The 21941-nt window shown below is 36.1% G+C and overlaps 1 protein-coding gene and 1 pseudogene across 9 annotated transcripts in view; one reads left to right on the top strand and one right to left on the bottom strand.

Moving 5' to 3' along the window:
* Positions 1–21941, top strand: part of SENP6 (SUMO specific peptidase 6) — a 137811-nt gene that overhangs the window by 91955 nt on the left and 23915 nt on the right. For 7 of the 9 annotated variants that reach the window (XM_066359007.1, XM_066359006.1, XM_066359005.1 and 4 more), the window contains 6 exons: positions 2094–2264; positions 8223–8256; positions 8644–8838; positions 10843–11069; positions 12251–12360; positions 12485–12601. In XM_066359007.1, coding sequence (XP_066215104.1) covers positions 2094–2264; positions 8223–8256; positions 8644–8838; positions 10843–11069; positions 12251–12360; positions 12485–12601 — 854 coding nt within the window. Of the gene's footprint in view, positions 1–2093; positions 2265–8222; positions 8257–8643; positions 8839–10842; positions 11070–12250; positions 12361–12484; positions 12606–21941 lie in introns of those variants that run through there. The other 2 variants (XM_066359011.1, XM_066359008.1) reach the window with 2 other exon arrangements.
* On the bottom strand, positions 20620–21484 carry LOC136387336 (cyclin-dependent kinase 1 pseudogene; annotated as a pseudogene).

Raw genomic sequence — 21941 nt, 5'->3', positions numbered from 1 at the left:
AGTGTGAATTAGTTCTTTATATATATAACATATATCTATATGTGTATATATATACATGTATGTTTTTCTGTCCATATATAAAAAACATGTATATATGGTTTTTTTTGTTTGTTTGTTTGAGAGAGAGCGAGAGAGAGGAACATCAAGCTGGTCCTGTATGTTCCTTGACAACGGAATCAAACTGGCAACCTCCACACCTGGACAACGCTCCAGCCAAGCAAGCTGTAGGGCCAGGGTTATATTTTATTTTCTTAAAAATAAAAAAATAGAAGCAAACCATGGAAAAATGAGTACTGGAGATAAAAAGAATTCAGAATGGTAGTGAAGTATTGAAAATGAAATTAAAACTATATTTTGTTAAGTGTCATTGTTGAAAACCTTTTGAAGTACAATAGTATTTCATGTTATAGTGTTTGGAGGAATGGAATGTTGGGTGTGCCAATTGGTTAAATAGCTATGCTGAAGGGCAATTGAACAGTAATTATAATACCAGGATTTAGCTGAGAAAATGCTTCTTAGAGAATAGTGTGTTATGGGAAAAGATCAGAAGGAATTCAGATATCAGCATAGGAAAGTTCAGTTAAATAAATAATCGGTTTCCATATGATAGAAGTTGTGGGTGAGCAGTTTTCAAACTGGCACACTGAACAATTAGTTTTTCAGAGATCTTTTAGAGGCTTCTTGGAAGGATGGTTCCACACTCAGTCTCTACTATAGATTCATCTGAAGCAGCTCTTAAATTACCTACTTTATTATTGAGCTAAATAACCTTTTATTTGAAGAAAGAATTCTAAAGCTAAAAATGTTTTTAAACCCGATAGGTTTCTATTAATATCTGGGAAATTTTTTTAATTTAATTTAATCTAATTTTATTTTATTTAGGTGAAAGAAGGGGAAATAGTAAGGTATACTCCTACATTCACTCCAACCATTATTCACCTGGGTCTGGGGCTTAAGTACTGAACTATTTTTAGCCCCTGAGGAGGTTGATGCCCTGGAACAACAGAGCCATCCTCAGCACCCTAGAGCCAACGCTAGCACCAATAGAGAGGCTGTCTGTGGGAGGAAAAGAGGAAGAGAAAAGGAAGAGGGAGGGGGAGAGAAGCAGATGGTCGCTTCTCCTATGTGCCTGACCAGTAAATGAACCAGGAACATTCATATGCCCAGCAAACGCTATATCCACCAAGGCACTGGCCATGGCCAATGTCTCAGAAAATATTTATGATAAATCTGTTAATAAGCCTGGAAGAGCAATTTACAGAAATAAATATGTGTATGTATTACATTTTGTTTTAACATTTTTTTCCTGTGACATAGATTATAGAAATGTCACAACAGGTGTAATGAGAATAGTCCCTATCTCTGCGTTTTCTCTTGTTTTTTATCAAAATGATGTTTTATTCTTGTGATGATAATAAAGTTTTAACATATGTTTAATTACCTGTACTTTAAATTATATACTTAAAAATAATATATTATTAACTTGCATGTGGGTGTGATTGAAATATCTTAATTTAATAAATCAAGCAGTTTAAAATTTTTACTATATAAAGAAGCATCCTTTGTAATGTAGATAACCATACTTCTAAATTATTAGTTTTCTTTACAAAAAAAGGGTTGATTTAATTCAGGTACTACAATCACTACCCACTGTTACTAGCTAACTTTTATCCAGTATTTTACTGTGTGTGAAGCACTGTGCTAAACTGCTAATAGGCATTAGCTCATTTGAATAGATATTCTTACTCTTCATATTTTACAGTTTAGGAAACTAAAACTTACGGAGTTACTAAGTTTACAAAATCAGATCATAAAAAGATGGTTTAGCAGTGATTTGAAGCCAAGTAGTTTGATTCCCAGAGTACTATTTCTCACTGCTGGGCTATTATTTGCATTTTAAGTAATAACTAGATAAATTACAGCTATTTGAAATAATACAGTTTACTGTTATATAAAATCAATTAATTTTTACTTCATCTAATTGTTGAAGTAATCCTAAGTTTTGATAGATTTCTCATATCAGTTATTTGCACGTGTGTTCTTAGTTCACAGCTTTGTTTTACTAACTTAATGACTTTTTCTTTCCTTTTCAGTTTGGTAATCCTATTATCAACACACCTCTAAAACGTCGCAAAGGGATTTCTCAAGAAACTCCAGTTGATCCTGTATCTTTAAGCTGCCAAAATTCCTTTGAAAGTGTCATTTTAAACTGTCGAAGTATAAGAGTGGGAACACTTTTTCGGCTATTAATAGAGCCTGTAATTGTAAGTACATCCTTAAGTGCTCATTGTAGCAGTTATAAGATTCAAAATTACATGGCTAATATGTAAAACTTTATAATTTGTAAGTTAAAATATTTAATAGAATGTTAAAAATGATTTTGAGATTTTATATTTATTGAGTATATAAACAATTATAAATAGCTCCTCACCATGAAAATCAGTAGGTAAAAAATTTATCATAATTCATTGTTCAATGTAGTGACATACATTGTAGCAAGATTCTTAATATCTATTTTCACTGAGTTAGAAAACTCTCCAGCCTGACCTGTGGTGGCTCAGTGGATAATGTGTTGACCTGGAACACTGAGGTTGCTGGTTCGAAACCCTGAGCTTGACTGGTTAAAGCACAAATGGGAGTTGATGCTTCCTGCTTCTCCGTCCCTTCTCTCTCTCTCTCTCTCTCTCTCTCTCTCTCTCTCTCTCTCTCATTCTATCTCCTCTCTAAAATGAATAAATAAAATCTTTTAAAAAATAAACATTATAAAAAAAGCACCGTCCAGTATGTTACTGTTTTATTCTTATGCCAGCTCAATGCATGAAAAGAGTATTTTAAAGAATATAATGACAGAAAGAAGAATCCAAAAGTTTGGAGTCTGCAGAAAAAATGTTTTGTAGTACTAAGACTCCTAGAAATAGATCATTGGAGTACAGTAGTCACCCAAAAGGCGTGAGATTAGTTCATTATCCATAAAACCCAAATGACTTTATATAGTCTGTTCATTTTTGTCTGTCATACCTGTTTTCTTACTACTTTACTGCTACAAATCTAATTCAAATGTGCATTTTCTATTTGATGTAATAGAATGTAGTGTAATCTCCTTAACTAGCCTTCTTAGTCATTATTTTTCTTCTTTCTAATATGTTTTATACATTATTGGTAAATTAATCTTTCTTAGCACTACACTTATTTTGTAAACCTCTTTAATTCCCTGACTTGGTATGCCTTGACGATCTATTTCTTATTTCTAACCTTTCAAACCGTTTCCTAGTATTTCTTTTTATGCATAAAAGAAATATCTTTAATAACGTACATGGTATCATATCAGGAAAGGTAGCTTTATCATCATTTAAATTATAATAGCCATTTATTTTCTAGGATTTATGACTAAGATAAATATGATAAAAAGGGAAGAAGACTTTATAGATTAGTTTATAGGAGATAATAAAATGGCGACCCAGTTTCTTATGAGAGAAAAGCTATTTGGGAAATCAGCATTTTACTCTTCTCATCAAAAAACTCCAGCTTCTCATGATTTAAAAACCAGAGAGTTAGAGCAAATTAATGTAGACTATTTATTAATGGCCAATAACATTGTTATGTGTCAGGGTTTTCTGGGATTTATGAAGCTTCTGTTTTGTTACAAGCCTTCATGGTACAGATTATCTTTCCTGGTGCTGTCAGGTAACAAATTATTTAGAACACCATTATTTAGAATTCCTTAGTATGATAATTAAGACATAATTTAGACAGTTAGTTGAAAGTTGCATAATCTCAAAGCTATTTAGCAAAAACTACGTCAAAATTAAATGAATTTTTTTACAGGAAAATAACAGATTAGTATATATAGGATCTGGTGAAGAAAAACTGTGAATTTACTTTGAGAAATAAAAGGCAGTATGTGTAATATAAAATGTGTTGATACAGGTATTGTTTAAAATTAAAATACTAAGGGAAATATTTCAGCCAAAAAGTAGTTGTGCTTATAATGTGGAAGTTTGCAATCTGTTATTAAATTCCCTTGTACCATGGATTGTTTCTAAAGAACATTTTTGATAAGGTATAGTGGATCTGTAATTTCTTCAGATAGAGTATTGAAAGATGATTTGACATTTTTTTTTAACATAACTTCCTTTATGTTGCGCAGTGAAATGATTTATCAGCCATGTCGTTTTTTTTGTTGTCGTCTTTTTTTGTGTGTGACGGGACAGACAGGAAGGGATAGAGGTGAGAAGCATCAGTTCTTTGTTGTGGAACCTTAGTTGTTCATTGATTGTTTTCCATTACGTGCCCGGGGGGGGGGGTCTACAGCAGACCAAGTAACCCCTTGCTCAAACCAGATGAGTCCGCACTCAAGCTGGCAACCTTGGGGTCTCGAACCTAGGTCCGACATGTCCCAGTCAGACACTCTATCCTCTGCACCACCCCCTGGTCTGTCTACCATGTCATTATTAAGCTGAGAAACAGATTTAAAATTTTTTGTTTTAAATGTTTTTTCATATCTAACAGTCATTTATTATTAGGTAATTTAATTATTTTAAATTCACTCAGTGTTAGAATTGGCACCACCTAGAAACTAAAAAAATGACTTATTAGTAATACCATATATTAATACTTGTTAGTAATTTAGTTACATTTTTAAATGGCAAATATCTCATGCAACAATTTTATTCAAATACTTCCACTTTAGTCTTTATGTCATCTATATTGCTACTTTTTAAGTCATCTAACATACTTGTCTAAAGTCTGTAACTTCTGCTTCTGTATTTGTTGGAATGTTTCCCAAGCTACAAGTACCCATTCATGATGTCTCTATCTAGCATGTTGTTCCAGTGGAACTAATAATGTATTACTGTTGTCCCTTGCCATATCGCAGTTCACTTTTTTTTTTTTTTTTTAATACAGTGACAGAGAGTGAGTCAGAGAGAGGGATAGATAGGGACAGACAGAAACAGAGAGATGAGAAGCATCAATCATTAGTTTTTCATTGCGACACCTTAGTTGTTCATTGACTGCTTTCTCATATGTGCCTTGACCGTGGGGCTACAGCAGATCGAGTAACCGCTTGCTCAAGCCAGTGATTTTGGGTCCAAGCTGGTGAACTTTGCTCAAACCGGATGAGCTCAAGCTGACAACCTCGGGGTCTTGAACCTGGGTCCTCTGCATCCCAGTCTGACGTTCTGTCCACTGTGCCACCACCCGGTCAGGCCGCAGTTCACTTTTCGTCGTCTCACTGTATTGGATTTTTAAACTATTTAATTTTGTATCGTGGGATTTTAAATTGTATCTGTTTACTTTTGTATCGTTTTTTGCTATATTGCGGGATTTTGTAGTATATAAGTATTTTTATATATTTATTTTAATTATTTTTACAGTAAAATAAGCATTTTCTAGCCTAAAAAAGTGAAAGCAATATAAAAAATATTAATTAAAACATATTAAAAGAATATTAAATCAAAATAAAATGTGTAATGTACTTTGCACATATGGAAAACGCAACTATGGTTGCTTCTGCTTGAGCTAGTTTGCCCACGTGAGATACACAGCACACTATTGGCTGATGGATGGGAGGTGACCAACCAGAACACTGTGTTCTGTATATATAAATAATAAAATAAATATAAAGTCGCTTCTTTGCAGATTTTTGCCTATTATGAGGGTTCTAGAACCTAACCTCTGTGATAGATGATGGACCACTGTACTTTTTTTTTTTTTTTTTTTTTTAGAAAACTAACTTTTAACAGGGTGACATTGATCAATAAGAGTACATGGGTTTCAGGTGAACATTTCTATAGCATTTGAACTGTTGACTATGTTGTATACCCATCACCCAAAGTCAAATGATTTTTTGTCACCTTATATTTGTCCCTCTTTACACCCTTTCCCTCACCCCCTAATATTTTACTTTTAAATATGATCTTTTATTTTTTGTTATTAAACATGATCTTTTTAAAGGTATGTTTGGTGACATTCTAGACTTTGCAGTTGTAATTACTTAAATTTATTTTGTATTTTCTTGTGAATTTTTTTTTCTTTTTTTTTTTTTTTAAGCAAGGGAGACTGACAGGAAGGGAAATGAGAAGCATCAACTCATAGTTGTAGTACTTTATTTGTTCATTGATTGCTTTCTCGTATGCTCTTACCGGGGACTGCCAGCCAAGCCAGTAACCCCTTGCTCAAGCCAGCAACCTGGGCTTCAAGCCAGCATCCTTTGGGCTCAAGCCAGTGACCGTGGGGTCATGACTATTATTTCAGGTTCAAGCTGGCAACCTCAGGGTTTCAAACCTATGTGCTCAACGTCCCAGGCTGTCACTATCTACTGCACCATCACCTCGTCAGGCTACATTGTGAAAAATTTCAAACTGAAAGAATTTACAGAGAACACAAAGAAAATTCCCCACTAGATTCTTCATGTTCATTTTACTAAATTTGCTTTTCATATATCTAGTCATGCCTGTATGTATTCATTCAGCTTTTTAAAATTCATTTTTGGCCTGACCAGGCGGTGGCGCAGTAGATAGAGCATCGGACTGGGATGCCGAGGACCCAGGTTCGAGACCCTGAGGTCGCCAGCTTGAGTGCGGGCTCATCTGGATTGAGCAAAACCTCACCAGCTTGGACCCAGGGTCTCTGTCTAGAGCAAGGGATTACTCGGGCTGCTGAAGGCCTGTGGTCAAGGCACATATGAGAAAGCAATCAATGAATAACTAAGGTGTCGCAATGTGCAACAAAAAACTAATGATTGATGCTTCTCATCTTTCCGTTCCTGTCTGTCTATCCCTGTTTATCCCTCTCTGACTCTCTCTCTGTCTCTGTTAAAAAAAAAAAAAAAAGTTGTAAATTTATTTTTGGTTCTTTTAAATTATGTAAACATACAAAATAATTGTTCAGGGGATATCAGGCTTAATGTGTTTTCTACACAATAAAAAAGAACATCACCTTTTTATAACCACCAATAATAAATGATTTAGGCAAGATCTTCTATAGATGTTAAAATCATTGGGTTAAAGGTTATTGAAAAACAGGATATTCACAAGCTTTCAAGTTTTCTCTTTACAAATTACCAATTAATTACAAAGGGAAAAATATATCTTTACACTGGAAAGACTTGACATACAATATTGCCTTCAACAACTAGTTAAGCTTGTTTCAGTAGTGGGGCTGCCTGCCATCATGTGCCTTCCAATGTAATACAGTCCAATATGTACATTTTGCAGAACCTAGCTTGGATTTTTCAAAATCCATGTCATGAAGAACAGAGGGAGGTTTATTTCTGGGCTAGACGGGTAGACAAGAGAGACTCATATAATGTTGCCTTAACAGAATCATCGATTGGGGAAAAGTTAAGGCAGCAATTAAGGACAATTTTGAGCAGTTGAGGAAATTGAATATGAGCTCATTTGAGTAGAACTATATATGGAATGAAGGGGGGTTTTTTGTTGTTTGTGGGGTTTTTTTGTATTTTTCTGAAGCTGGAAACGGGGAGAGACAGTCAGACAGACTCCCGCATGTGCCTGACCGGGATCCACCTGGCACGCTCACCAGGGGTAACGCTCTGCCCACCAGGGGCGATGCTCTGCCCCTCCGGGGCGTCGCTCTGTCGCGAACAGAGCCACTCTAGCGCCTGGGGCAGAGGCCAAGGAGCCATCCCCAGCGCCCGGGCCATCTTTGCTCCAGTGGAGCCTCGGCTGTAGGAGGGGAAGAGACAGACAGAGAGGAAGGAGAGGGGGAGGGGTGGAGAAGCAGATGGGCGCTTCTCCTGTGTGCCCTGGCTGGGAATTGAACCCGGGACTTCTGCACGCCAGGCCGACGCTCTACCACTGAGCCAACTGGCCAGGGCTATATGGAATGAAGTTTTGGTTTTATTAGATGGAAATGACTATATACAAAAAAAGAATGATTGCATAGGTATGGCCAGATATTAAAAGTGTATCTGGGTAAGAGTAGGTATTTTTTTGTAATCTATCAACTTATTTTTGAAATTATGAGAAATAAATCATCTTGAAGTTATGAGAAACAATAGTAGAAGAATTTTCTCGGTACTTAAATAAAAAGATGGAGCCTACCTTTCTGAGAGAGAATTTTGGAGTGAGGAGGATATCTTATATTTAAGCACATGTTAGAGGATTCTGTTCTGCTCTCTGCAGTCTAAGTACCAAAGTATAGCAGAATCTTCATAAATCTAGACTGGCATTAATTTATCTTTTTTTTCTTTTCTTTAGTTTTGTTTAGATTTTATCAAGATACAGCTAGAAGGTAAGCTGTTATATGTCTTTACTCACTTAAGCTCTATTTATACTGAAGCACTTTACAGAGTAAAAGATTAAATTAAATGCATAGAATTCATTAAGATGATTAGTTGTTACATATATTAACAAAGGGCTTATTAGTAGCATAATTTCATTCTGTAACATTATAAAACGTATCTTTAATTTTGTAAGTATGCCTATTAAAGTCCTCTTTTTATTTAGAAAAAATGTAGAAGTTTCTTTAAGATAGTTCTATAGATTTTTCTCATTTCCCATAGATGTTACTATTTACAGAGTATTATAAATGTGTTTAACTTTAAACATATTTTCTCACACTTTATTTATGATTTTGCTGTGGTAAAATTGATTTCCATTTCTATTTGTTTTTCTCCAGAACCAGAAGATGAGCCTGTAGAAATTATTTTAAATACCTCTGATCTAACTAAATGTGAATGGTGTAATGTCCGAAAATTACCAGTAGTGTTTCTTCAGACAATACCAGAAGTTTATCAAAAGCTGAGCATGAAGCTGCAACTGAATATGGATGATAAAGTTTGGAATGATTGTAAGGGAGTAAATAAGTTAACAAGTAAGTTATGTATAATGGATTATAATAATACATACAGTTCATTGAATAGCAGGATATGAGTGGACTTTGATAGATCCCTTAGATCAATGGTTCTCAACCTGTGGGTCGCAACCCCCACCGGGGTCACGACCCACAGGTTGAGAACAGCTGCCTTAGATGTATATTAGATTGTTATATTTTATTGTACTGTATTGATTTGTATCATGTTATATTATATTATAATATAGTATTGTATTTATTATATTTCTTACAGGGACCTTATGAAATAGATACTACTTTCCCCATTTAAAGATGAGTAAAAGCCCTTATAAATTGGAAATTCTGATGATAACATACAGGTTTACCCCTTCAGAAAGTTTTCTTTTTTTTTTTTGTATTTTTCTGAAGCTGGAAACGGGGAGAGACAGTCAGACAGACTCCCGCATGCGCCCGACCGGGATCCACCCGGCACACCCACCAGGGGCGACGCTCTGCCCACTAGGGGGCGATGCTCTGCCGCAACCAGAGCCACTCTAGCACCTGGGGCAGAGGCCAAGGAGCCATCCCCAGCGCCCGGGCCATCTTTGCTCCAATGGAGCCTTGGCTGCGGGAGGGGAAGAGAGAGACAGAGAGGAAGGAAGGGGGGGGTGGAGAAGCAAATGGGCGCTTCTCCTATGTGCCCTGGCCGGGAATCGAACCTGGGTCCCCCGCACGCCAGGCCAACGCTCTACCGCTGAGCCAACCGGCCAGGGCCTCAGAAAGTTTTCAAAATGGTTAAACTCAAAAGGTCTGCACTCTTGGTATTTTTCTGAAGTGAGAAGCAGGGAGACAGAGAGACAGACTCTTGCATGCGCTCAATCGAGATCCACCTGGCTTGCCCACCAGGGGCTTTGTTCCATTGCAACCAGAGCAACTGAGGTGGAGGCCATGGAGCCATCCTCAGTGCCCGAGCCAACTTTTGCTCCAATGGAGCCTTGGCTGCGGGAGGGGAAGAGAGAGATAGAGAGGAAGGAGAAGGGGAAGGGTGGAGAAGTATATGGGTGCTTCTCCTGTGTACCCTGGATGGGAATCGAACCTGGGTCTTCACTCACTGAGCCAATGTTCTACCACTGAGCCAGCTGGCTGGGGCCAAAAGGTCTGCACTCTTTAACATTTTATTTATCTTAGTAAAATGGTTAAAAAAATTTTAATTATAGTTTACTTTCAGTATTTTATATTGGTTTCAGGTGTACAGCACAGTGGTTAGATATGATGATTTTTTAATAATGCATTTATAGGTGCTAAGTGTAAATCAGCTATATAAATCTGGAATCCTTGAACCTTAGCCTGAATGTACAGCACAGTGGTTAGATATGATGATTTTTTAATAATGCATTTATAGGTGCTAAGTGTAAATCAGCTATATAAATCTGGAATCCTTGAACCTTAGCCTGAATGGGAAGTTCGTAGAATGTATCTTTAATCTCTATAATAAATGATGTGGTTCTTCAGTTTGTTTCTATTCACTTCTAACATTTATGGCATAGCATGACTAGTTATAAAATACATACTTTTCAACATAATTGCTGCTTTAGCTTAATGATGAATAAATGTGCTAAAGTTAAAGCTGTAAGAATTGGCACATTAGTGAATAGCAGTTTTTACAGTTAAATTCTCAAAAAATACTACCAGTTCATTTGGATGTTTTGACAAAAATGCTGATTTTATATATGTATTTAAAACTATAAATATATTTGGATCTTATTAAATTAGTAAATTAGTTACCCCCATGAGTAAATTTGTTCTTGAGCTACTGCTTGAGTATTGTGTTCTGGCTCCTTTCTCTTAATAAGTTAGGTGACATTGTCAGGTAGCGCTGTCATTGGTCTTTATTTTATATTTATTGTATATGCACTGTATTCCAGTGAACACTAATACCAGGATTTCTGGTAATACTCTTGGAATAACAAGTTGTTAAACTTTTTCTGCTAGCTTCATAGTTAACTTTCTTTTTTTTGACTTACAGTTATATTGATTTCTTTTTAGGTTTGGAAGAACAGTATATAATATTAATTTTTCAAAATGGACTTGATCTTCAAGCAAATATGGTATTTGAAAGTATCATTACTGAAATTGGTATGAAGAATAATGTGTCTAATTTTTTTACAAAAATTCCTTTTGATGAAGCCAATAGCAGGCTTGTTGCCTGTACAAGAACCTATGAAGAGAGTATCAAAGGAAGTTGTGTGCAAAAAGAAAACAAAATTAAAAATGTAATTATGTTTTTAAATTTTTTAAATGTAATCTTAACATGTAGCTTTAAAAGGGTAATACATTTTATTATAATACTAATCATTTCAGAGTTTGATCTTTTTTTTCCGTTTCAGAATTATTTGCTTGTATATCTAATTTGCAAACCATCTTGTGTCAAAACATAATAGTAGATAGATGACTTGTGATACAAATAGTGCTTGGTACAGGTCTTAGAAGCATTTTTAGTTTCCACATGCTATTCTTCTCCTTATTTCTTTTTACCTCCTTTTGTTTTTCTCATCCTGTTTTTTTTTCTTCTTACTTTCAACATATATATACATTGGTATATTCCAGTCTGTTCTGACCCTGTTTCTTAGCTTAGCGGGTGGTTCCCAGTGATGCCTTAGGCTTCAATACAAGTAAAGGAATTTTGGTCTCTGATTTATATGTAGCATGCATATACATTGATGAAAACTTGGGAAGAACACCTGCCATCCTGACTCTTAACATGTGTATCCAATTCTAGAATAACTAATATATTACATAACTCTGAAGCTACCTGAACCAAAGGCCATGGTACTATTATAATACATAGTATATAATGTTAATACAATTATAACTTACTCTAAATCTGTCTTCTGCCATAGCAACTGAATTTTGCCTGATTAATTTATTGGGAACAGTTAAAATCTTTGAACCTGGCTACACACTTGGAGATAGTGCTAAGTTATCTTAGTGGAGTTGAGCAAGACTTCACCAGAAAATAGCTATTCATACAGTTTCATACAGTTAGTGGATTGAGGAAAAGAACAGAAGGAGGAAGGGGAATCATTACCCTTCTTTTGCAGAATTTTCTGTAGGAGATAATTCCAAGGGATAAAATAACATTTAGAGCCATAAGGCAGCTGTGATGGGCTCAAATTTCAGTGGAAAGTTCTTTTCTTAAGGACTCCTTGCCTCTGGAGGACTGAAGCTTATCGGACTGTATTCCCTCAGTCTCTGCTCCCATATCCTGTGGATTACCTAGCCACTGAATTTAGGTAGGGCTCCACTGCTAGAAGAAAAATAAAAGTCATGCATATTTTTTAGATATATTTTTAATTGTTTTTGTTTGAAAAGAATTCTTGCATCATGCTTGCTCTTTTCATTGAAAAATTTCCCAATAGACTTTGTGAATTGATCATTTAATTTCCTTTTCCAGGTGCCCCTGGAATCTAAAATGCAACTTAAAAGCAAACAAGAATTCCAATTTTTTGATGATGAGGAAGAAACTGGAGAGAGTCATACCATCTTCATGGGCCCTGTAGAAAAGTGAGAGAATTCCTTTACATTTGCAACACTCTTAAATTTCATCATATATTTCTGTTATATATATATATATATATATACACATATATATTTGATAATGTGCTCTTAAAAAACGATTTTGTTACAGATTGATAGTATATCCACCACCTCCAGCTAAGGGAGGCATCTCCGTTACTAATGAGGACCTGCACTGTCTAAGTGAAGGAGAATTTTTAAATGATGTTATTATAGACTTTTATTTGAAGTAAGTTAATTTTCTACTAACCTTTTAGCTAATCTTTAACATTCTGTATTGTATATCTTTGTTTCTAGAATCAAAACTGTTTGGGTTTTGAATTCTATCACTGCCACTGAGTGTGGGAAGTTATTTAATATCTTACCTGTGGTTCCTCATTTTAAAAATGGGAAGAATTATAATCTCTCAAAGGATTTTAAGGATGAAATAAGGTAACATGTTAAGCGCTAGGAAGAAAATACCTGGCAGGTGCAAAGTGTTCTTAAAAAATAGCTTATTAGGTTGTTGCCTTTATACTGTTTTAAGCCTTTAAAAATTGTTACTATGCTAGGTGTGTATTTGAAACAAAAAAACTTAAGTATCAGTGTGCCTGCTACTGCTCTAGTAATTTCTGGTTTATCCAAATGTATTTCGTAAAAGAAAACAATTTTTAAAACTGATTGTTTAAAGTTGATGAATGATTTTATAGCCTATTAATCATTGCAATCCACTGTTTGGAGAAAGGAAGCATTATAAAGAGTGATAGATTTTGATCAGAGAAGTGATATCATAATTGAGTTTCCTGAAGATCATTTTGACAAGCATTTTTATTGTGGATGTCTAGATGAGAGATGCTTTAAAGAAATTTAGTTAAGGTGATAATAAGAACCTAATTAAGTCCTTTTAGTTTGAGTGAAAAGGAAATAATGAAATGTTTTAAGAAGTAGAGTTGTTTAGCAGGACTCCAGGTCTGAATTAATGGATGTTAAGGATAGCAATGCATGCCAAATAACTCCTAGTTATATGACTAGGGAGGCCTGTTATAATGATTTTGCCACTAACTGAAGCAATGAATGCAGAAGCAGAATAGGTTTGGGTTAAGGAGGGGAAGATAAACTTTTATTTTATTTTTTAAGACTTTATTTATTTTAGAGAGAGGGAAAGCAGAGTGAAGATGGGGGAGGAGCAGGAAACATCAACTCTCTTATGTGCCTTGACCAGGCAAGCCCAGAGTTTTGAACCAGTGACCTCAGCGTTCCAGGTTGATGCTTTATCCACTGCACCACCACAGGTCAAGTGGAAGATAACCTTTAGATGTCTGATACAGCAAAGGGGACAGTGCCAATAAACAGTTGAGTATATAGTTCTGGATGTCAGTTGAGTTCTGGCCTGGAGGCATATGGAGTTAGGAGGCCTTGCTTTGTATGTAGTAGTTTAATTATGAGAATTGATTAAATTGTTTAGGTGGGGACACAAAATGAGAAAAAAAGCTATAAGAACAGAACCTAGAGAGTAGATAGATTTAGATAGGGAGGAAAGAGGCTCTCATGGATAAATTCTGGAGGTATTTGAGAGTTAAGAAAAATCCAGAGAGAGTGATGTCATAAAAGTGAAGGGAACTAAAAGCTTTAAAGGAGGAGATAGATATATAAAAAAAGGTTTTTTTTAAACAGAGAGAGGAACAGATAAGGACAAACAGAAAGGATAGAGATAAGAAGCATCAGTTCTTCATTGCAGCTCCTTAGTTCATTGATTGCTTTCTCTTATGTGCCTCCATATGGGGCTACAGTAGAGCCAGTGACCTTTGGGTTCAAGCCAGCAACCCCACCCTCAAGCTGGTGACCCCACGCTCAAGCCGGCGACCTTGAGATTTCAGACCTGGGTCTTCTGCGTCCCAGTCTGCCGCTGTTCCACCACTGGTTAGGCAAGGAGGATACATTTTGTAGTATCAGTAAAGCAAAGGTCAAGGCAGGTAAAGTCTAACAAAAACTTTGAGGTCAGTGACCATAAGCTAATTAGGGCTAAGCGTACAGTCAGGCTTCACCTTGGTCCATGGGGGATAATGAGGCATCCTTCCACTCCCCATCCAATGGAGGTGGTACTAGTGGAGGCCTAGTGGGAAGCCTTCCATCTCCACCCATCAGTAACACAGAGCCTCTCCACATTAACGGTGGCCTCGTAGAGGACCTGAACCTTCACCCTGACTTAGCAGTAATGAGCACACTGGAGTATGGATTTACTTAACATCAGGGGGTAACATTATATTCCTATATATGTTAATACCCCCTTTTCAAAGACATTATTTTTCCTTTTGAAGAAATAATAGTAATGAATATGTTTCAGTAAATTATAAACATGTCATAGATTTGTTTGCAAGAAAAACTGCCCTAGATTTTAAATGCCTAATTTTTGCAGAGGTAGACCCCTTTTAAGACTTAACAAACATTCAATGACAAGTTCAAAGTTCTTACTAGCTAAATCAAAAGATGTTATACAACTGGCCAACAGCATATGAAAAGATCCTCCATGTTACTAACCATAAGAGAAATATAAATCAAAACCAAAATGAGATGTCACCTACACCCATTAGGATGGCAGTTATTTAAAAAAACAGAAAAATTACACGTTGGCAAGAATGTGGACAAATGTCATCCTGTGTACTGCTGGTAGGAGCGTAAAAGGGTAGAATCAATATGGAAAATGGTATGGTTGTTCCTCAAAAAATTAAAAATAGGACAATTATATGATCTAATTTCATTTCTTGAGTATATATCCAAAAGAAATAAAAGTAGGGTTTCAAAGAAATATTTTTACACCCACATTCATAGTATTGGGTTGGCAAGAAAGCATTTTTGGTTTTCACAGTGTAATTGCTTTGAAGGACTTCTTTAAGTGTTACGGTTTTTTCCTTTTGACATTTGATATCAGTCACATTTAGGTTACTTTAGAAGCAAGTTGAGCGCAATTTTGTTTGTAGCTGTTAGTTTAGGATCAGTTTTAACATGGAGTGCAGAAACAAACATTTTCGGCATATTTTACTTGTTTATTTCTCTAAAGGAAAGAACGCTGCTGAGGCTCACAGAGAGATATGTGAGGTTTATGGTGCTGATTGCAGAACAGCACGCACGGGTCAGAATTGGTTTAAAAAATTCTGTTCTGGAGATTTTTTACTCAAAGATGACCAATGTTCTGGTCGACCTACTGAAGTTAATGACCAAATCAAAGCCATAATTGAAGAGAATCATATAACTAAATATTTGAGAGATTGCAGAGAGGTTAAATGTATCACACACAACAGTTGAAATTACTTAAAATGTCTTGGACTCACTAAGAAGCTTGATGTTTGGGTTCCGCATAAATAGAAAGAGATTCACTTAACACATCTCAAGCACAATGAAACCGACCCCTTTTTGAAAAGAATCATCACTGGAGATGAAAAATGAGTCATCTACAGTAACATCATTAGAAAACGGTCATGGTCCAAGCGTGATGAACCAGCACAAACCAGATCTAAAGCTGAACTGCATCAAAGAAAAGGTTATGCCGTCAATTCGGTGGGACTACAAAGGTGTTGTGTATTTTGAGCTGCTTCCAAGAAACCACACAATCAATTCAGATGTTTACTGTCAACAACTAATGAAACTGAATGAAGCAATCATATAAAAAAGGCCAGCACTGGCAAATTGCCAAGGAATTGTGTTCCACCGTGATAATGCAAAGCCTCACATCTTTACTAACTCATGGGAAATTACTGGAGCTTGGTTGGGAAGTGATGTTGCACCCCTCATACAGCCCTGAGGCACCATTTGATTACCATTTATTTCGAAGTTTGCAAAACTCTTTGAATGGTAAAACTTTCACAAATGATGATGACATTAAATCGCACTTGGTTCAGTTTCTTGTTGATAAAGATAAAAATTTCTATGAGCATGGAGTAAGCTGCAAGAAAGTTGGCAAAAGGTCATTAACAAAATGGAAAATCTATAATTAATTAAAGTTTATTCTTTGTATAAAAAGTGAGTTTTATTTCACACTACAAAACCAAAATTACTTTCTTGCCAACCCAACTAGCACTGTTCATAATAATGAAGATGTGGAAACAATCCAAACTGTTCATTGATGGATGGGTGGATAAACCACTTTGTTTATGTGGTATATACATACAATGCAATATTATTCTCCCTTAAAAAAGCAGGAAACCAGTCACATGCTACAACAGGGATGAATCCAGAAAACATTATGCAAATAAACCAGTCACAAAAAGAAAAACACTGTATAGCTCCAGTTAGGTACCTAAAGTAGTCAAATTTATAGAAAATTAAAGTAAATGGTGATTACTAGGGACAGAGAATTGTTCTTTAATAGATATAGAGATTCAGGTTTGTAAGTTAAAAGCGTTTTGGAGATCTGTTTCACACAGTGGGAATATACTTAACGTTTCTGAACTATACACTTAAAATTAGGATTGCAAGTTTTATGTATTTTTCCATAACCTGAAAAATATTCTTTTACTCCTACTATATACTTAACAACCAATCTATTGAAAAGTACTTAAAGTGAATATATAGAACAACATTGCTGATCTTGGATGAAGTGTTCTGTGAATGTCAAATAGGTCAAGTTATTTGATAGTGTATTCGGCTCATCTTTTTCCTTAACTGATTGTCCACATACTTACTTAATCAGTTATTGAGAAGGTTGTTGATGTCCAGCTATAAGTATTGATTTGTCTATTTCTCCTTTTAGGTTTATCAAGTTTTTGTTTTGTTGGGTTTTTTTTACAGAGACAGACAGAGGGATAGATAGGGACAGACAGACAGGAACAGAGAGAGATGAGAAGCATCAATCATCAGTTTTTCGTTGCGACACCTTAGTTGTTCATTGATTGCTTTCTCATATGTGCCTTGACCACGGGCCTTCAGCAGACCGAGTAACCTCTTGCTCGAGCCAGCGACCTTGGGTCCAATCTGGTGAGCTTTGCTCAAACCAGATGAACCTGCGCTCAAGCCGGTGACCTCAGGGTCACGAACCTGGGTCCTCTGCATCCAAATCTGACAGTCTCTCCACTGCGCCACCGCTTGGTCAGGCTAGGTTTATCCGTTTTTACCTTATGTATTTTGAAGCTCTGTTAGGCATGTACATGTTGTTGCCTTCTTGAAGAATTAACCCCTTTATTATGTATTGTCCCTCTTTATCCTTGATAATCCTTTGTTCTTAAGCCCAGTTTCTTCAAATATAGCTATTCCAGCTTTTTTTTGGTTTATGTTTGCATGGTATGTATTTTTCTACTTCACTTTCAACCTGTTTTTAAATCTTTTTATTTAAAATGGTTTATGTTTTGGAAAGCATAAAGGTAGATATAAAACTAAGTTGAATTTTTAATATTTTGTTTATATTTTAGTTTATTTCATTTTATACTTAAATAATATATACATTTTGCATTACTGGTAGACATTTTATAGTATAGTCATTTGATTATATTCTTGAAATGCTTTATATTGTCAGGAGGCTCCTTGACATTTTATAGTTATACTTTAAAACAATTTTTATACAATAAACTTAATAAGTTTTATCTTTCTTGATGCAAATCAGCAGTCCAAATTTAAAAAACCTTAAAAAAATCCATGATTTAAAAAAATCTGCACTTACATTTGTCTTATGATAGTTTTAAAAGTGAATTTCAAAATTTCTGGATCATTTTTCTATGGTTTGGCCTCCTATGAGTTAAGTGGATTTATTTGCTAAGACCAAGTAATTTTTGTGACAGAGACAGAGAGAGGGACAGATAGGGACAGACAGACAGGAAGGGAGAGAGATGAGAAACATTAATTCTTTGTTGTGGCACCTTAGTTGTTCATTGATTGCTTTCTCATATGTGCCTTGACCGGGAGGCTACAGCAGACCGTGTGACCCCTTGCTCAAGCTGGTGAGCCTTGCTCAAACCAGATGAGACCACGCTCAAACTGGCAACCGCGGGGTTTCAAACCTGTATCGTCCACGTCTCAGTCCAGTGCTCTATCCACTGTGCCACCATCTGGTCAGGCACAAGTGAATTTTAGAAAGGAAATTTTTTTAAACTGTACTCCTAAAATCGGTTACTTGGTTACTACCACAGCTGCTTATTTGCTTATTTTTTTCTAACTCCACAATTTAGAAACTTCTAAACAGTGTTTGCAAATATTATAAGAGGTGGCCATTGCATCTAGAGAATGTTAGTAAAATGCAGAGAAGAAAATAATTTATTTATTATTTAATTTTAAATGATAAAACCATTTTTAGGCTATAGCAAGTAATTTAAATTAGGCTGCTTATAAATAGGAATCACAATGAGCAGCATTATTTAACGGTTTAATTCCCAAAGTTGGTGATTTTAGCTAAATACTTATACAAATACTTGAACCTTCTAAGAAGGCTGCTAATAAAAACTTTATTTGCAAATTTTAACAGTGGGTTTTTTTGTTTGTTTTGTATTTTTATGAAGTTGGAAATGGGGAGGAGTCAGACAGACTCCCGCATGTGCCCGACCACGATCCACCCGGCATGCCCACCAGGGGGCAATGCTCTGCCCATCTGGGCGTCGCTCTGCTGCAACCAGAGCCATTCTAGCGCCTAAGGCAGAGGGCATGGAGCCACCCCCAGGCCGGGCCAACTTTGCTCCAATGGAGCCCCGTCTGCGGGAGGGAAAGAGAGAGACAGAGAGGAAGGAGTAGGGGAGGGGTTGAGAAGCAGATGGGCGCTTCTCCTGTGTGCCTTGGCCGGGAATCTAACCCGGACTCCTGCACGCCAGGCCGACGCTGTACCACTGAGCCAACCGGCCAGGGCCTTAACAGTGTTTTAGGGAGAATTACAAGCCATAAAATGCAATTCCTTTGCATAGTTACTACCTCTGACCAAGGCAAAGAATTCACTTAGACATTTTTTTATAACCTACCTAAAAATAGGGTAATTCATAAACTGTCTAAACTGTTTTTCCCTGCTATGGGCAGCCCTTGACCTTTAACTGTAAAACTTAGCAAACTTTGGCATTTTCTACTGCTAGTTTTATAAGTTACTGAAAAACTATAAATTTAGCATTATTTCTCAAATCTGGGTAATTTTCTCATTCTGAATGCTTAACATGTAGGTCCTAAGTTGAAATACCTTGGAAAAAATATTTATCTTTAGTCAGGTTGCGTAGCCAACACGTGGCAAGAAACTGACAAGAATGTTTAAATATCTAGAGCAGACTAATATTTCAAAGCATTATGAACTTTGAACTTAGCACACTTTTCTAAATAGTGATAGTTCCAGCTACAAAAAAATTGGACTATTGTAAGTTTTGATATGATTTAAGCTAACTCAAATTTTTCCCAATTCCTGATATCAATATTAGATTTATAATTTTGTTATAGTAACAAACAGTTGTTACAGTGAGATCTACACACATATATAAAATTTTATTTAAATTCATATAGAACAGGTGTAGTCAACCTTTTTATACCTACCGCCCACTTTTGTATCTCTGTTAATAATAAAATTTTCTAACCACCCAGTGGTTTCATAGTAATGGTGATTTATAAAGTAGGGAAGTAACTTTACTTTATAAAATTTATAAAACAGAGTTACAGCAAGTTAAAGCACATAATAATAATTACTTACTAAGTATACTTTATGTCGGATTTTCGCTAAGTTTGGCAGAATAAATCCTTATAAAACAACTAACTATAGTTAAATCTATCTTTTTATTTATATTTTGGTTACTCCGCTACTGCCCACCATGAAAGCTGGAATGCCCACTAGTGGGCAGTAGGGACCAGGTTGACTACCACTGATATAAAACAATATTTAGTTTTGGGGGGGTTTTGAGCACACGGGGGGGGGGGGGAGATGAGGAGCATCAGTTTTTCGTTGTGTTACCTTAGTTTTTCATTGATTGTTTTCTTATATGTGCCTTGACTGAGGGGCTACAGCAGAGCGAGTGACCTTTTGCTCAAGCCAGTGACCATGGGGTCATGTCTGTGATCCCACACTCAAGCCAGCAAGTCTGTGCTCAAGCCAGCGACCTTGAGCTTTCAAACCTGGGTCTTCTGTGTCCCAGGCTGACACTCTATCCACTGCACCACTGCCTGGTCAGGAAATATTTATATTTTTAGTTACAATTTTTGAAGTTAGATGAAAAATAAGCTAAGTTTTACAAAAAATAAAACAAAGATAAGACAAAAATAGAGTTGACAGTAAAATTATAACTATCTGTTCTTGATACAACATGTAGAAACTTTGTCAGAAAGCTACATCTTAATCTTATTGTTCAAATCATTAAAATACGGATGATTCAGTGCCATTTTGCCAGAAATTTGTTTGGCAGGATCATAGACTAACATTTTTGAGAGCATATTTAAGCCATTTTCATCCAAGTTTTTGACAGGAGATGCTAGGCTTCCACTTGGGAAATGTATTTTTATAAGTCCTATAGTGATCCCACTTCTGGTCACACTTTACTTATGATAGTACCTAAAGCTCTGAAAATTCTGAAGAGTTGATTGATTTCTGAATCCTCATGGAAAAGTGGTTTCTTAGTTGCTATTTCCACAAATATGGTGCCTATACTCCAAATGTCAACTGGAGTCGAAGAGCAAGCTGACCCCAGTAATACTTCTGGAGATCTATACCACAGTGTTACCACCTCTGTGTATATACCCTAATAGGTATTCCAAAGGCTCTGGCAGGGATGAAATCATCCAATTTAATTATTCCTTTGTCATCAGTCAGTAGATTTTGAATTTTTAAGTCTCTATGAAGAACTCTTTGGACTGACAAAACACAATTCCTTGTAGTATTTTGTACAAAAAATAACTCTTAAAAATGAAGAATCCATGAACTGACCAGGAGGAATAGAATCCAAGTATTTCTTTATATCCATAGAAAAGTATTCAAAAATGAGATATAACTTGGAATCCTGCATAAGCACATCTTGAAGACTGACTATATTTGGATGAAGAAGTTCTTTTAATAGAGAAATTTTCTAAATTGCAGTACTAGAAACCACTTCCTCTTAACTTTGTAGTCTGGTTTTCTTCATGGCTACCACTTGACCTTATACAGAACTCCATAGGTACCTTCTCCAATTTTCTCTATTTTGGTACAGTCCTCCATAGTCAATCAAGAGTAATGGTAGATGCTTGCTAATGACTCGGCAGCGAAAGCAGCAGCAGCAGCTACCATGTCCAATTCGCTTTTCCTTAACTTCCCAGGGCCAGCTTTGAAGCTAAATGCCGAAAAGAATTATTTATATAAAAATTAGTTTCAAAGTCACATTGAGTTGCAGAGTAACTTTTTTTTTTTAATGTGACAGAGGGACAGACAACAGGAAGGGGGAGAGGTGAGAAGCATCAATTCTTTTTTGCAGCTCTTTAGTTGTTCATTGAATGCTTTCTCATATTTGCCTTGACTAGGAGGATAGAGCAGAGTGAGTCACCCCTTGCTCAAGCCAGCAACCTTGGGCTTCAAGCCAGCGACCCATGGTGTCAGGTCTATGATCTCACACTCAAGCCAACGACTCCTTGCTCAAACTGGTGAGCCCTCACTTAAGCTGGCAACCTTAGGGTTTTGA

Source organism: Saccopteryx leptura, chromosome 1, assembly GCF_036850995.1.
Source record: "Saccopteryx leptura isolate mSacLep1 chromosome 1, mSacLep1_pri_phased_curated, whole genome shotgun sequence".
Taxonomy (NCBI): Eukaryota; Metazoa; Chordata; class Mammalia; order Chiroptera; family Emballonuridae; genus Saccopteryx; species Saccopteryx leptura.
This window is presented reverse-complemented; position numbering and strand designations above follow the sequence as displayed.